The following is a 16,343-nucleotide window of genomic DNA, read 5'->3' on the forward strand; positions in this document are numbered from 1 at the left end:
TTATTGTTTATTATGTATCTTTTTATCTGAAGGTTTCGTCTAGAGATAATTATAGGCAGAAAATCACTAAATCTTCCTGAATGAATGCGGAGTGCTCAGTTATGAATACTTACATACTGCCAAATATTACTGTCTAGAAATTCTGCTTCCCTGTGGCAAACACGACAGTTTACCACGTTACAGGGAGTGCATGAACGCCTCACCTTGTCCATCCGGGTCATTACGCTAGCCGCCAGCTAACTAGGTTAGCTAACGGTGCTGTAGTGCCCGACGTTCACAAATAAAAACAAAAGTTTCTACCGAACCGGCGTGTGTAAAGACTGCATCAAATGCATTTTGGGGATTTTCCTGTTAACCTCACGCAGCTGATCTGGGCATACGTAGAAACGATGTTTGCATAAATTTCAGTTACTCTATTAACGTTACAAGTTATTTTGTTTAGGCAACTAGCTAACTTCGCCAGGCTGAGCTGCCTATGAACTGTACTTAACATTAGCTTTCAGCAGATACAGCAAGCTGGCTGAAATCCGTGTGTACAAAGTCTGACGTCAGGTCCCGAAAGGTAAGTGTAATATGCATCTCTGGCAATTTTAATAGCTTGTTTGCATCATATAGCTAGTGAGCTAGCTAATGTTAGTAAACGCAACCAGCTAACGCTGCGCTCCATTGCAGTACAGATAACCTTATTGTGTTTCACTGTCATAAATCTTCAGTCAGCTTAAGCAGTTTATTGTTCAGACACATTTTAAGGATGATGAGAAAAGAATAAATAACTTCACCGAAATCTCGACAGGCTGTATCGTCAGTGAGACACAATTAACGTTAGCTACAGTGTTGTGAAATTCATTATGCTTTCATCGCTCATGCAGCATGATTCAAGGACCACAGTGATGTCCCTCATTAAGGTTACAAGTCACTCAGGAGAGATGAGCCAAATGCCTGAACTGTAAATGTCACCAATTTAGGATGTCGGACTCCGACAGTGACGAGGACCAAGATCGCCCTTTCTCTCTAACCGGCTTCCTCTTTGGCAACATCAACGAAGATGGACAGCTTGAGGATGACAGTGTTCTGGACAATGTGGGTGTTTTTAAAGATCATTTTTATGCATTATCATCATGCATAGCATTTACAGTCGCACTAGTGAATTCATGGTGAAAATTATATACAACAGTATTTTCTATGATTAATTTTTAACTGTGTCAGTCGCCTGTTTTCAACTTTCTGTGCTGTTTCTACCATTTTTCCTCACCCCAGGAGTCCAAAAAGCATTTGGCTGGTTTGGGTACTCTGGGTCTGGGCTCACTCATAACAGAGATCACTGCCAATGAGGAGGATGAGCAACAGGAGAACAGAGACTCTGGCGGTGTGGATGCTGAAGGTTAGATTAAATATGAAAAGCAACTTTGCTGTAATTTAGCCAGGAACAGAATGGACTGACATTTTCAATATCTCTCCTCATCCAGGTTGGGTGAAAAGCACTGAAGATGCAGTTGATTATTCTGACATCAGTGAGGTCGCTGAGGATGAAACAAAGAAGTATCGTCAGGCCATGGGGTCTTTGCAGCCCAGCCGGAAAACAGGTGATCAGCTTACAGCTACTTAAACTGTAACGAAATGGCAGAGAAGGAAAAGTTTTAAGGAAAGTTTTGGATAGGGGAAAGAGAGGATCCCCTCATCAGTTTGTTTGAGAAACAGCTGTGTCTATATGACAAAAGTCCTAAAATTTTGGTTTAGGATCAAACTGACGACTTCACTGTTAACTGTTTTCCTCTGCTCCGCTCCATTCACCATCACTCTGCCATTCGCTCTCACTCAGTCACTCAACCACACACTCTTTGCAAACGTCCTGTATGTTTTCTAATTCCTTAACGTTAGATGATGAAGATGACTATGATGCAGATTGCGAGGATATTGATTCTAAGCTCATGCCTCCTCCACCACCACCAAGTCTTCCTACATCTGCTAAGAAAGAGGAACCCTCCCCCCAGAGCACAACTGGTAAGCATGTGTTTACTCATAATTAGTCCCCGTGGAGAATTTGGGTTTGGCTTGATCTTTTCCACAGAGGTTGAACTTGATCATGTACTTAACTCAATAGAAATTCAGGCTAGGATCAAGTATTTTAGATCAAAATTATCTGAAGATAACGTGTGGTTGTCTCTGCTGCTGCTTCATTGTCTCTCCTCACAGTTGGGGAAGAGGGTGATGGCATCATCCTTCCCTCCATCATTGCGCCATCGTCTACGGCTGATAAGGTTGACTTTAGCAGCTCCTCAGATTCTGAGTCGGAAACTGACCGACCCTGCCAGGGCTTGGGGTCTGGAGGCCCCCCAGATAGGCTCAACCTCCCTCTTGCTGGCATCATGCAGAAAGATGCTGCCAAAGCCCTGCCAGGTGTCACAGAGCTCTTCCCAGAGTTTAGGCCTGGAAAGGTAAAGCATCTTTAGCCCTTTGATTTCCACGATGCAGAAAACACACATGATGGAATTTGATAATAAAAGGGAATAAACTATGAACTGCAGAATATCGTGGATTTGGCAAAATACTCATGCACTTTGTAGAAATCAGGTTTTCCCTTCCATTATAACCATTTTTATCTATGCCTAATGAACAAAAAGAACTACGATGCTCTGTTTTGTCCTGCACGAGATCCATTTGATAAAAAAATAGTGCAATCTTGTGTTACATCAAATTAATTGATATTCATTCCATTTTGAATATTTTCTTGAGATTTTATTCATCCATCACACGATTAGACACTTTCTGATCACAAATGTGCTTGAATGGAAAACAGAAGAAATTTAATGGAAAACACAGAATTTGTTTGTTAATGGAATTTGTAAATGAAAACAGATTTCATAGGGCCCTACGTCTTAACAGACACTGTCCTGAGCTGAAATATATCACTACCCATGCTAAAACTTTATTTTAGTCATTAAGTTGAAGGGGTTCACTGACACCCACTATCTTGGATGTACTACCAGGTTCTTAGGTTCTTGCGGCTGTTTGGTCCTGGAAAAAACATGCCATCAGTTTGGAGGAGTGCCCGCAGGAAGAAGAAGCGGAAGCACCGAGACCCTCAGCCTGGGACACCTCCTCCAGAAGGAGAGCCCACAGAGCAAAGCCAGGAGAAGAAGTCAGGATGGATTTATGAGTATGCACTTCCTCCACCCCCAGAGCAGTGTCTCTCTGATGATGAGGTAAATCTTTCGCTGCTATCAGCCATTGTAGGCTCTCATAATGCCGACTGGTCATCTTCTGGCAATATGTCATTGTATCAAGCACCTCACATGCTTCTCTGTGCCATCCAGATAACCATGATGGCTCCAATAGAATCTAAGTTCTCACAAACTTGTGGTGATGGAGACAAGGAAGCAGAGTCTCGACCTAAAGTAGCAGAATGGAGATATGGTCCAGCCCAGCTCTGGTATGACATGCTCGGCGTGTCTGAGGACGGAAGCAACTTCAACTACGGGTTCAAACTAAAAGATGAGACGTCAAGCGAGGCTGAGAAGCAGGACGCGCCTCAAGAAATAACAGAGGCTGCACCTGAGGTTTGCAGACAATGACCATCTGTAGCCATAACATGAAAATTATACTGATTTTGTTGCTAATATTGTGCATAATATGTCTCTAGTTTCTGAGGCGAGACAGCGACACTGAAGATAATGCGAATGAAGATGGAGATGAGGATAAACAAGCCCTCGAGAATGAGGTCTTCCTGATGGTCACTCAGCTGCAGTGGGAGGACGATATTATCTGGAACGGGGAGGAAGTAAAGCACAAGGGGACCAAGACTCAGCGAGCCAGCCTGGCGGGTTGGCTGCCCTCTAGCATGACCCGCAATGCCAATGCTTATAATGCTCAGCAGGGTAAGACAGCAGGAAAATATACAGAAATAAATCTTGCAGTGTGTGTTTCTGTGCCCGGGTGGTGTTTACAAAACCTGAAAGACATTGCAGCAGCAAAACACAGAGGCAACAAATACCTAACAGCTTTCTGAAATTGTACAGTGGTAAGTGATGCTGGAGCAGCGTGCTGTAATATTTCATGTGCCTGAAAGAAATATAATAATCTCTTTAATGTTATAGGTCTGACAAGAAGTAATTCCCAGTTGGTGCCACCTACGCCTCCACCCATGCCAAAAGCATCCTCAATCTCTGGCTCTAAGCGGGAAAAAAACAGCCATGATAATCAAGGTGAGCTTATTTTTACGTCGCAATACAAACTAGAAGGGCACTCAACCCCAGACTATCTCAGAGGGAGTTCATTGCAGACAGGTCAGAAGTTTGAGCAACCACATGTGTCGGCTACCCCAGAGGATTACTGGTGCCGGTGAATGTGGATTGTAATCTGGAGTCATTGTATTTCTTCAGATGGCTATGTTTTGTCACTCCCTTTACTACAATCTCATGGATTTTAAAATGTATGACATTTATTACATCGGGCACAAATGCCTTTTCTTGCAATGTTAATGCAAGTGAAAAATAATTAATGTGTCTGCCCCTTGATTCAAAAACCTTCCAAAATGTAGTGCGTTCTTCCTTGGCCCATGCTACACCCTTCCACCAAGTTTCATGAAAATCAGGTTGTAGATTTTCTGTAATCCTGCTGTCAAAGAGACATATGAACCAACAAACTGGACTGAAAACATAACCTCCTTTTTATCTCGGGCTAACTACTCATTTTCTGTATTGCCTTTGTTTTTTGTCCCTCCACAGCCTCTCAGGAAGAAGACTCCCCCTGGTTCTCCATTTTCCCCATTGACAACGAGGAGTTAGTGTACGGACGCTGGGAAGATAATATTATCTGGGATGACCAGGCGATGGATCACTTGCTCACACCACCAGTTCTTACATTGGATCCTAATGATGAAAATATCATCCTAGGTGGGGGGCATGTCATGTCTTTGAAAGCTGCATAATCGCATTAACAAGGAGAGGGATTGCTTTGCCTTGTTCAAACAAAATACATAAAACATGCTGTGTGCCTACATGTTTTCTTAATTTATGTGGCTTACATTTTTTTTGTGATGGAAACAATACACTTCACAGCTGCATCTCATTAAAAAATGTCAGAGCCTGTAGACCAGTATTGCAAAGACCCTGGGGGATCTGCATTATTTGGTGCCTGAAAATAAAATGTACTGCCATGAGACTGACTGGTAGATAGTGCATGCTGTAGGTAAATAGCATGTAGGGCCATTGTTTTGTTAAAAAATGAAAGGTGTGAAAAACATTATTGTAGATATTCAATTATGTGTGCAAGCCATACTTTTCAAAACAGTAATAATGTGTTTATTTTTAGTCTGCTTATCAACTACGAACTGATGTTTCTTGTAGAAATTCCTAATGAAAAGGAGGAGATGACTTCCCACTCCCCATCAAAGGAGAATAAGAAGGAAACAGCAATCAAAAAGAGCCGCATCCTGCTGGGGAAGACTGGGGTGATAAAAGACGAGCCACAGCAGGTACGCTGCCTCATCAGGGCAGGCGAAGACACATGTTTGATTATATGAAATGACAGATTCCAAGGTCTGCGTCTTCAGTGGAGATGTAGATCATTTGAAACAGAAAATGGTAAAATATGTCTCTAATAAGGAAGATCAAGGGAGCATAATGAAGGAGCAGTTGTGATGAAATGAAATTGACACAATACTCGTGCCCGAGGCTCTAAAATTCTATTATGTGGAGCAGTGACGGTGAAATTTGGTATTCTAACCATTCACTTCAAATATAGAAAGGCTTTGAATGACATTACTTACAGTGGGAAATATGGTTTCTCTCAACTCAGAACATGTCCCAGCCTGAAGTGAAGGACCCCTGGAACCTCTCCAATGATGAGTTCTACTATCCTAAACAGCAAGGCCTGAGGGGGACCTTCGGTGGCAACATAATTCAGGTAAGCAGTAAATAAATGCTATAAAGGTAAAGCTGATAGGACATTATTAACAATGACATGCTTGTAAATATTGTGACAGAATCCTGCCAAACCATATAGAGTAGACCCAGAGCCGTAACCTCTGACATGTAGGCAGTTAAAGTCTAGGAAGTCCTATAATTTGTGTAAATTTTCTGTCCTTATAACAGCACTCCATCCCGGCACTGGAGCTGAGGCAGCCCTTCTTCCCCACTCACATGGGGCCCATGAAGCTGCGCCAGTTTCATCGGCCGACCCTGAAGAAGTACTCATTTGGAGCTTTGGCTCAACCAGGGCCCCATGCTGTCCAACCACTGCTCAAACACATAAAGAAGAAGGCCAAGGTGGAGCCCTGCTCAAAACAAGCGTTATTACTGTGTTAAAGTTCAGATAGCAGTGGTAGTGTGCTGAAGGTATGTTTTGTTTGTTTGTCTTTGTGTGTGTATAGATGCGAGAGCAGGAGCGGCAGGCATCAGGTGGAGGGGACATGTTCTTCATGCGCACTCCACAGGACTTGACAGGCAAAGATGGAGATCTGATCCTGGCAGAGTACAGTGAGGAATACGCCCCTCTCATCATGCAAGTCGGCATGGCTACCAAGATCAAAAACTACTACAAAAGGGTGAGGCTACTCTTTGTTTTTGTTAGCCTAAAAAGTGGATTGTGATTGTCAAATTTATTTCAATTTGCAGAATGGCTGTGGTTTTCATTCTGGTGTAAAGTTCAGATCATCAAATTCAACTTAACGACACTTGCAGATCCCAAATGTTCTGCTTGTCGCTTGTTTGTTGGATAAAGTTGTTAAAACACATTGTAATCAGTTTTTACGGTTTGGTGTCCACCATGTTCTTTAGGGTGGGGGGTGGGGTTAAAATATAAATTTGAGCACGATGATTCCTTTTTATGTATTTTTATGTTCTATGTTGCTAATGCTCAATAAAAAGACATTTCAAAATAAAACACATTGTTACTATATTCCTCAGAAACCTGGAAAGGATCCTGGAGCACCTGACTGTAAATATGGAGAGACTGTGTACTGCCACACGTCCCCTTTCCTGGGCTCTTTGCATCCTGGACAGCTGCTCCAGGTCAGCAACATCACAGTCAAAGATTGAGTGTACAGATGAGATAAATATGAGCGCTGGTCTGTTGTCAAGGTAAACCCTGAGATGGTCTGTCTTTTTCTCTTAGGCGTTTGAAAACAACCTTTTCCGTGCTCCAATCTACCTGCACAAGATGCCAGAGACTGATTTCTTGGTACTACGAACGCGACACGGGTACTACATTAGAGAGATTGTGGACATTATTGTAGTTGGTCAGGAGTGCCCATTGTTTGAAGTTCCAGGGCCGAACTCCAAACGTGCCAACACTCACATCAGAGACTTCCTACAGGTGTGTTTATCTGCCTTACTTCTCCCAGAAACCTGAACTCCCATTGTTGTTGGAAATGCTCAACTGTCACGTCCGTATTCTGTAGGTGTTCATTTACCGCTTGTTCTGGAAGAGCAAGGATCGGCCCCGGAGAATCCGCATGGAAGATATAAAGAAAGCTTTCCCCTCTCACTCAGAGAGCAGCATCAGGAAACGACTAAAACTGTGCGCTGACTTCAAACGTACAGGTAGACCAGGCTCAATCCTTTACTCTGCGCCCTGTATGTGCACCATTCAGTGATTATTTGTTGGACTAATCATAGCCCAGTTGTGTTATAGCAGGACAGTGTTGAGGTTATAAAGAGTGCAGTTTGAAGCAGCAGGAGCTCAACCGTGTGTGTGCCTTGAACTGACAGACAGGAATCTGAGCAGGGAAAGAGCTTTTTATACCTACTATGGATTTTACTGCAGAGGTAAGATGTAGTGTAAGGATAGCACATAGGGCTCAAATTTACATCAGCAAATCATGGTTTTCTACAAAGTTTCACATGTATCTATAATGGAAACAAGATTGTGATTTTCTTGCTTATAATGCTGCATTCTTGGATCTAGAGTAAGGTTGCAGATAAGACAATATGTCTAACAATGTCCTCATGCCAGGGATGGACTCTAACTGGTGGGTGTTGAAGCCTGACTTCAGATTGCCTACAGAGGAGGAGATCAGGGCCATGGTGTCTCCAGAGCAGTGCTGCTCTTATTATAGCATGCTGGTAGCAGAGCAGAGACTCAAGGTAACTGCGTTTTCCTCTAAATTATCGGAGATTGTTAACACAAGTGAGCACTGTGGCACAGCTTCACTAAAAGTTATTTTACCACTCTAGGACGCTGGATACGGTGAGAAGTCCTTCTTTGCTCCAGAAGAGGAGAATGAAGAGGACTTTCAAATGAAGATTGATGATGAGGTATCGATCCGAGTGCTCCCTCATAATGAAGCAAAGTGTTGCAGACCTGAGATAACAAAAAAAACTTCAGTTTTAAACCATGATCCTGTCTCGCACATCTTAGGTGCGGACAGCTCCTTGGAACACAACAAGAGCCTTCATTTCTGCCATGAAGGGGAAATGCCTGTTGGAGGTCACAGGTGTGGCTGACCCGACAGGCTGCGGAGAAGGTTTCTCCTACGTCAAAGTGCCCAACAAGCCGACGCAACAGAAGGTCTGACCATGCAAAACAAAAGTCTGCATCCCATGCTCTGCTTTGTGTAAGTGTAGAGGGTGAAATCTTTGGTCCTGTGCGGTTTTTCAGGATGACAAAGAGCCACAACCAGCCAAGAAGACGGTGACAGGGACAGACGCTGACCTGAGGAGACTCTCACTGAAGAATGCCAAGCAGCTGCTGCGCAAGTTTGGTGTTCCAGAGGAAGAGGTAAGGCCACAGTGCACACATCTGCAAAAACTCTGCATGCAGGTGATTTGTTAATGGAGACAAATGCAAGAGAGGCATGTGGATTTACCTTTGGGGTGGAGTCTTTTCACCATATTTTTCAGCTTTGTTCAATTCGTTGTGTGTTTGTATGTGTTAGATCAAGAAGCTCTCACGCTGGGAGGTGATTGATGTGGTGAGAACCATGTCCACAGAGCAGGCGCGTTCAGGCGAGGGACCCATGAGCAAGTTTGCCAGAGGCTCTCGTTTCTCCGTTGCCGAGCACCAGGAGCGCTACAAAGAGGAGTGCCAGAGGATCTTTGACCTGCAGAACAAGTGAGGCTCTTCTTTACCTACCTATATATTTATATGTTATTCAGGATTCTGTTTGAGCATCCCTTGAGTCCCGTTCCGTGCTGCACCTCCACCACAGAGTGTTAGAGTCGACAGAGGTACTCTCCACAGACACGGACAGCAGCTCAGCAGAGGACAGTGACTTTGAGGAGATGGGGAAGAACATTGAGAACATGCTGCAGAACAAGAAGACCAGCTCCCAGCTCTCCCGTGAGAGGGAGGAGCAGGAGAGGAAGGAGCTGCAGAGGATGCTGATGGGCGAGGAGAGCGATCGTGACAACAAGGGACGCAAGGAGCGGCGTAAAGGCTTGTGTGAGTCTGTGTTTCTGAAAGTCAGAGTGCACTGTGGGTATATTCGCATTAGCTTGTTGTTAGTGTCTTTAACCGTAAGCTTTACTTCCCTTCACTCTATAGCCAGCTCCTTATCCACAAGCTCCCACAAGGACGATGACACGTCCTCCGTCACCAGCCTAAACTCCTCAGCCACAGGGCGGCGACTCAAGATCTATCGCACCTTCAGGGATGAGGACGGCAAGGAATATGTCCGCTGCGAGACAGTACGCAAGGCTGCAGTCATCGACGCCTACACCAGGATCAGAACCACCAAGGATGATGAATTCATGTGAGTCTCTCACTAATCAAACTGTGAGCTGTCTTGTCTTACAGTGAGTATTTGGTCCCTGGGAGTAACCCATCGGTCTGTTTTATCACCATGGCACCTGTATAGCTTGTTGCTTTGATGATGTCTGCTCTGCTACTTTTATCATTCTTTTAGTGCTTTTATAAGTACTATGCAAATTAGCTTTGATGCAGCTGCACACTTTTAAAAATATGCAGTTAAATGTTAAGTTAGTGCTTGTCTATATTAATATGGGTGCTTGTTAATTGTGTAGCATCTAATCTTAAGCGGCAGGGCAGCCTAATGTCACTGATTCTCTGTGGTGGAGATGAATGGAGCTCATTAAAGACGAAGTCAGAAAGCTTACTTTGTAGAGATGCCTCTTAATTAGATTCATGTCATGAACACAACTGAACCAGTGAATGCTAAACGGCTGATACTGTGTATCTTTGTGGCTGCAGACGAAAGTTTGCCCTCTTTGATGAGCAGCACCGAGAGGAGATGAGGAAGGAGCGCCGGCGTATTCAGGAGCAGCTGAGGAGACTGAAGAGAAACCAGGAGAAAGACAAGATCAAGGGACCTCCAGAGAAGAAGGCCAAGAAGGTCAAAGAGAGACCAGACCTCAAGGTAAAAGTAAGCCTGCTGATTTAGTACTATATTCTTTCACTTTTTCCTCACCAGCTCTTTGGTACCCAGTTAAATGCAAACCTACGGTCAATTTGCTTTCCATTGATATTATCATATAGCACAGGCAGATTATTTGTCGTGTTCCTTAATGTTTGCCTCTTTTCGCTAGCTAAAGTGCGGAGCATGTGGAGCCATCGGACACATGAGGACCAACAAATTCTGCCCGCTGTACTATCAGACCAACGCCCCACCTTCTAACCCAGTTGCTATGACAGAGGAGCAGGAGGAGGAGCTGGAAAAGACCGTCATCCACAATGACAACGAGGAACTGATCAAGGTTGAGGGCACCAAGATCGTGCTGGGCAAACAGCTCATCGAGAGGTAGCTGATTGTCCTCGTTCCTCCTCCCTTAACATTCAGAAGACTTTTATCAAAGATACTCAGAGCTGCATTTTTGCATCTACTGCGAAATTCTACTAGTTTGGTCTGTGGTTTCTGCAGTTCCTGACAGTTTTATTCTTCCTACAGCGCTGATGAGGTGCGCAGAAAGTCTTTAGTGCTCAAGTTCCCCAAGCAGCAGCTCCCGCCAAAGAAGAAGAGACGCGTAGGCAGCGCTGTGCACTGTGACTACCTCAATGTAAGAAATATTGTACAGCCTGTTTCAGCGCATTTTGAGCTGAGAGACTCTTTCGACCTTCCTTTACACTGTTTTGTTTTGTTTTAATACCCATAGAAACCACACAAGGCGATCCACCGCAGACGCACTGACCCCATGGTGACTTTGTCTTCTGTGCTAGAGAGTATCATCAATGACATGCGAGATCACCCCAACGTAAGATCTGTCAGGCACACACTCAGTCACTCACCACAATGTTTCAGTGTCACCTCTTTTGCTGCTTTACTATCTTATCAATACTCCCTCTGCCTCTCCTGTGTAGACATATCCCTTCCACACACCAGTCAATGCCAAGGTCGTGAAGGACTACTATAAGATCATCACGCGGCCCATGGACCTGCAGACGCTGAGGGAGAATGTACGAAAGCGGATGTACCCGTCAAGGGAGGAGTTCCGTGAAGCGGTGGAAGTTATCGTCAAAAACAGCGCCACCTACAATGGTAAAGTTATAAGAGCATGTTTATTTCTCGAAAACAGACTCTGGACTTTCAATTTAAACCCACATCACAGTGTCAAGACGGCTCTCTGTTTTTGTTCTAACAGGCGCAAAACATCCAATAACACAGGTCGCACAGTCCATGCTGGACCTGTGTGATGCAAAACTGAAGGAGGTGAGTGTTGATGTGTTTTGTCTTCTTTCACATCTGCCTGCACTTTTGTCAGTTTCCACATTAACCATTGTGTGTGTGTGTGTGCGTGTGTGTGCAGAAGGAGGACAGGCTGGTGAGGCTGGAGAAAGCCATCAACCCCTTGCTGGATGATGATGACCAGGTGGCCTTCTCCTTCATCCTGGACAATATTGTGACCCAGAAAATGATGGTGGTTCCTGATGTGAGTCTTCCTTTCTTCTTCAGTTGTCTGAACCCAGTCAGTTAAAGAGCACTAATCAGGTCACATGCAGAACAAGTTAAAGACCTGCTTCTTATTCCTTAATTCCTCCCTTCACTACAGTCATGGCCGTTTCACCATCCTGTCAACAAAAAGTTTGTGCCTGATTATTATAAGGTGATTGTAAACCCCATGGATCTGGAGAGCATCCGCAAGGTGAGTCATACAAGGTGTCAGCCTTGAACCACATATGCTCATTTATATGATATCAGCAATACAAAGAAACTAAACAGGAAATGTGCCTCTTTGTGTATTTGTATTTCACGGTTCAACAGAACATCTCCAAACACAAATACCAGAACCGAGATGCGTTCCTTTCAGATGTCAGCCTCATCCACACCAACAGCATAAAGTACAATGGTAAATGTGTTATGTCACTGTTATCGTTCCCTCCAAGGACGCTCTTTTTGAAAACTGTGTGAGAAGAACTACAGTTTTATAGTAAAGATGTTGTTTGAAGCACAAATACTGTTTGTGTGTCTTTCACAGGCCCAGACAGCCCTTACACCAAAACAGCCTTGGAGATCGTCAACGTGTGCAAGCAAACCTTGGCAGAGGTATGTTGAGTCTGAGGATATTGCATATTATTAGAGCTGCTGCAAAACAATGCTGGGAACAAACTTCTTAACAAATCTTCATATAAGGAATAGTTATCCCTCCAGGTTTTCACACACCCTGTCACTGAAAATAGTTTACACAGTATATACTGGCAGGTAAACTTAGACAACACACAGGGTTTTACTTGAAATATAGTGACGCATCTTTTCTGAAATTGCTTAGATTGGATTCAGACTCTGACAGCATGTATTTGGGCGCTGCTCCAGGAAGAGGTTTATCTCTTTATAGAGTCAAATGTGTAAAATGATTCCAGCCAAATTTCTAGTAATTAACAGTATTTTATGAGCAGGAAAAAGACCAGTCAGTGTTGTAATAATGGCCTGTTTTTGTGTCTCATAGTATGATGAGCACTTGACCCAGTTGGAGAAGGACATCTCTACTGCTAAAGAAGCAGCTCTAGATGCAGCAGACTTGGAGTGTCTGGACCCAATGACACCTGGACCGTACACACCGCAGGTAGGAGAGCGGCCAGGGCCCCATTTTTATTTACTAGCTTGGCAAATGGTGGTTTCCTGGGTATCTTGCTACACTGACAGTTGGCTTTAGGCCTCCAGCTGTTTATAACGTGCCACACCAGGCAGTCTCAACTTTCCTCCTCACAGTAGTCTCCTCGCCACACCTTGTAGTGCTCCCAGCCCTTGTATTTCTTTGCTCGTTCTCTGCACTAACTCTTTTCCAGACTTTCTCGTTTCATCTCCACAATCTAGTTTCCTCACTTTCTCATTTCTCCCACCCTATCTTTCTCCTTCGCTCCTGCCGTCTTGTCCTGTTTCTCCCTATGTGTGTGTGCCGCTGTGTGTGGTGTTGGCCAGCCTGCTGATCTGTTTGACAGCGGGGCTTCAGGGAGTCTGCCCAGAGAGACCAGCAGCCTTTTCTCTGAGGGACCTCTAGTGGTTGCTCCAGAGAAGAGAGGGGGGCAGGTATGGAGAGAGACAGAAATAAGGCTTGCAACCACATGCCACCCCTCCTCAGACTATCCTCGGAGCAACCTTTCTCACACTAGAACATTACAGATAAGTTTACAGTGTAAACTGAGAGTAGTTCTTTTGCATCTGCCTTGAGAACGTTCTCAGACTTTTATCCTCTTTCCCCTCAGGGTCGCCACCTTAGAAGACCTGGGGAGGAGGAGTCAGATGTAGACATTGAAGGCTTTGAGGAGGAAGATGACGGCAAACCCAAGACTCCTGCTCCTGTAAGAAAGCCAGATTTACTGAAAGGTTATGCCAGCTGATATGAGGTCACAACTTGCCAGCAAAGGCATTTACATATTTACGCAAGTAACTACTGTATATCAGAGTCACTTAAATGTTCACATCATCCCATTATTGTGGCCTAAAATGACCATTTGACATCATTGTAGTTGGGTGGCTTGTTTCAGTTGAAATGTGGTGATTTTTAATTAAAATGAATTATATGCATCTGGGAGATACAATTGTAAAATCCATCGGTTCCACACCCTCATCAATTTTTATTTGTGCTTAATTGTTTATTATTCTTAGTTTGTAATTTAGTTTACTTACATACTTCCTTGCTTTTCAACTTGCATACTCCTCCTCCCTTTTAGGCAGAGGATGCAGATGGAGATCTAGAGGACGAAGATGATGAAGAGGAGATGTTGCTGCCAATTCGCAGACGGGTGCATGACCAGGAGGAAGAGGAGGAGGAGGAAGAAGAGGACGGAAGGTCTAGCCGCCCAGCCCAAGCCAGCGTGCTGTACCAGGACCTGCTCATGTCTGACGGAGAGGACGATGCCAGCGAAGAGGAGGGCGACAACCCTTTCTCCTGTAAGTACACCTGCAGCGCCGAGGAATAAAGCAACGCAAACAGAAAAAATAAGAAGCAAAGCAAATGAATGAATGTAGAATATATTGAGCTGAAAATGTTCACGTTGTCGTTGTGTGTCCCCTCCAGCCATACACCTGTCAGAGAGTGGTAGCGACTCTGACAGAGAGGTGGATGTGCGACCTGCACCTCCACGGAGAGCTCAAGAGACGGCTCGCATGGGCATGGAGCAGGAGGAGAGCATGATGTCATATGATGGAGACGGGCCCGATGAGCCCCACATGGAAGACAGCAATGTCAGGTACAAGTGGCCGAGGAACCAATAATACTCAGTGTTATAGAGACGAAATGGAGAAGTGAAATGGTTTTAATGTGAAGTAGCAGCAGCACAAAATGTTACGTTTACATTAGGAGTAAGTTATGTATCACCAGTAAGGCTGGATTGTGAAGAGTTGGCAGACTGAAAACAACTATATAGTAATTACACAATATAAATATATTGACTCTCTGTTGCTTTAGAATGTCAGCCATAAATAGTTTCAAACACGGGGTTTGATCGGGTGAAAATCTCAAGGTTTCTAAAAACAACTCGCTGTCCTGTTTGGCTTCTCTTCTGTTGCAGTTATGGCAGTTATGAGGAGACAGAGAGCCGGAGTCAGCTGCAGCCCCTGAGCATGGGAAACGGAGAAGAGTACGGCATCAGCGAGGAGGAGGAGGAAGATGAAGAAGATGAAGCGCGGAGGAGAGGCCCGGCTGTGCTCTCCCAGGTCCAGCTCAGTGAAGACGAGGAGAGCGAAGAGTTCAGATCTATAGGGGGAGACAGCGACATGGACTCTGACAACTAGTTCAGTTTTCTTAGGTTTTTTTTATACGCAGCATCAAGAAAACATTGTTTATAATCCCAGTTTTAAAACTGAGAAAAAGATTTCTCAGGAATATGTTTTGTACATTGTTCTTATTCTGTAAATGATGGTTAATGTTGATGGCTTCCTCCTCTACCTGCAGTACAGGGTACAACACATTGTACCCTGTACCCAGATTGTAAATTTCTGTTTGCCTTTTACATGTTGAGTGAATATTATGACGTATCTTGACATGGAGGTGTGTGTTCAGCTGTTTTGTCCTGTTTAACTTCTTCATATCCTGCACTCACAAATAGTTCAGCAACTGACTGACTCAAGAATGGAATAAACATACTGAAGATTAACAGTGAACTCTTTCTTTAAAAACAGTATCGATAGCTCACCTTCCACGTTCAGGTGTGTCCTTACATTGAAACAAAAAAGACATCACTCGGGACAAGCTCAGTTTATTTACAGATAATAATTACAGATGCTTTATGTGCAGGTGAGGTCAAAAAACCACAAGGTTCATAGCACCTCAGCAAACAAAAGATTACAATGTCCAACATGACTGGGTTGGGTTATATGATTTTATTCATTGTGGTCAGTGGCTGAAAATCATGCCAGCCATTTTGAAATGTCAACACAGGAAAAGCACAGGTGTAAGTCATCTTATTAAAGGCTCCATTTCATTTAGGTGAGCCTATTTTGTTATATTTGTAATTTCAAGTAGAACATATCAGGAAAGACTGAAATAATTATCCATTACAATTGCTCCCAAGCCTGACGTGAAGTCTTCAAGATGTGTTTTTCTGTCTGACCAACAGTCCAACCAGTTAAATGTTACTAAAACAGTGGGAAACTTCATCTTAATGGAGCCATCAGAAATGTTATTAGACCTGTGCTTTTCTTGATAGATGAAGCTGCTTTCTTAGGTTGTGCTAATTAAGTAATAGTAAACAGTTGTATACTGTAATCAGTATTATTCATCAGCATAATGACAGTTCAGTTGATATTTCTTCTCTCGTGCTTTCCTCAGTTATAAGTCGGGAAATGTTTCATTGAGAATATCTTATCTAGTTCAGGCTTGAGTGTGATGAACAACAGGGGGTGCTTCAACATCCAACCACTTTCAGTATTAAATAATATATCTGTTCAAAGGTATTCTGGACTGACTACATGGCAGTTTTGTAAAGTGAGAGGTACCTCGCCAGTTTCCCAA

The 16,343-nt window shown here is 43.8% G+C and overlaps 1 protein-coding gene across 3 annotated transcripts; it reads left to right on the top strand.

Annotated features, from left to right (window-relative positions):
• Nucleotides 1-244: 244 nt before the first annotated feature.
• Nucleotides 245-15,480, top strand: taf1 (TAF1 RNA polymerase II, TATA box binding protein (TBP)-associated factor). 3 transcript variants are annotated; one of them, XM_041953083.1, is made up of 41 exons: nucleotides 245-562; nucleotides 966-1,080; nucleotides 1,258-1,381; nucleotides 1,467-1,583; nucleotides 1,879-2,001; nucleotides 2,194-2,435; nucleotides 2,988-3,203; nucleotides 3,315-3,557; nucleotides 3,641-3,875; nucleotides 4,095-4,202; nucleotides 4,725-4,892; nucleotides 5,346-5,473; nucleotides 5,797-5,904; nucleotides 6,093-6,266; nucleotides 6,371-6,544; nucleotides 6,906-7,010; nucleotides 7,114-7,314; nucleotides 7,400-7,541; nucleotides 7,954-8,084; nucleotides 8,175-8,255; nucleotides 8,359-8,508; nucleotides 8,599-8,718; nucleotides 8,876-9,051; nucleotides 9,149-9,381; nucleotides 9,484-9,691; nucleotides 10,150-10,315; nucleotides 10,485-10,696; nucleotides 10,844-10,952; nucleotides 11,049-11,147; nucleotides 11,254-11,431; nucleotides 11,535-11,602; nucleotides 11,700-11,822; nucleotides 11,943-12,035; nucleotides 12,155-12,239; nucleotides 12,369-12,436; nucleotides 12,837-12,953; nucleotides 13,310-13,417; nucleotides 13,594-13,689; nucleotides 14,062-14,281; nucleotides 14,409-14,580; nucleotides 14,902-15,480. In XM_041953083.1, exons 2-41 carry the CDS (start codon nucleotides 967-969, stop codon nucleotides 15,122-15,124), a joined length of 5,958 nt encoding a protein of 1,985 aa, XP_041809017.1. In that variant the 5' UTR covers nucleotides 245-562; nucleotide 966; the 3' UTR covers nucleotides 15,125-15,480. The 3 variants fall into 3 exon arrangements, with proteins under 3 accessions (XP_041809017.1, XP_041809015.1, XP_041809016.1); XM_041953081.1 differs by lacking the exon at nucleotides 13,310-13,417 and having other exon boundaries at nucleotides 10,150-10,321; XM_041953082.1 differs by lacking the exon at nucleotides 13,310-13,417.
• The last annotated feature ends 863 nt before the right edge of the window (nucleotides 15,481-16,343 follow it).

The sequence above is a fragment of the Chelmon rostratus genome, chromosome 14 (genome assembly GCF_017976325.1).
Source record: "Chelmon rostratus isolate fCheRos1 chromosome 14, fCheRos1.pri, whole genome shotgun sequence".
Taxonomy (NCBI): domain Eukaryota; kingdom Metazoa; phylum Chordata; class Actinopteri; order Chaetodontiformes; family Chaetodontidae; genus Chelmon; species Chelmon rostratus.

Excerpts from the sequence above, each read along its gene's own strand:
- taf1 (XM_041953083.1), top strand. The coding sequence starts at position 967 with ATGTCGGACTCCGACAGTGACGAGGACCAAGATCGCCCTTTCTCTCTA. Across the intron at positions 6,545-6,905 it reads TCAAAAACTACTACAAAAGG|AAACCTGGAAAGGATCCTGG; the intron begins GTGAGGCTACTC and ends TATATTCCTCAG. Across the intron at positions 14,581-14,901 it reads ATGGAAGACAGCAATGTCAG|TTATGGCAGTTATGAGGAGA; the intron begins GTACAAGTGGCC and ends CTTCTGTTGCAG.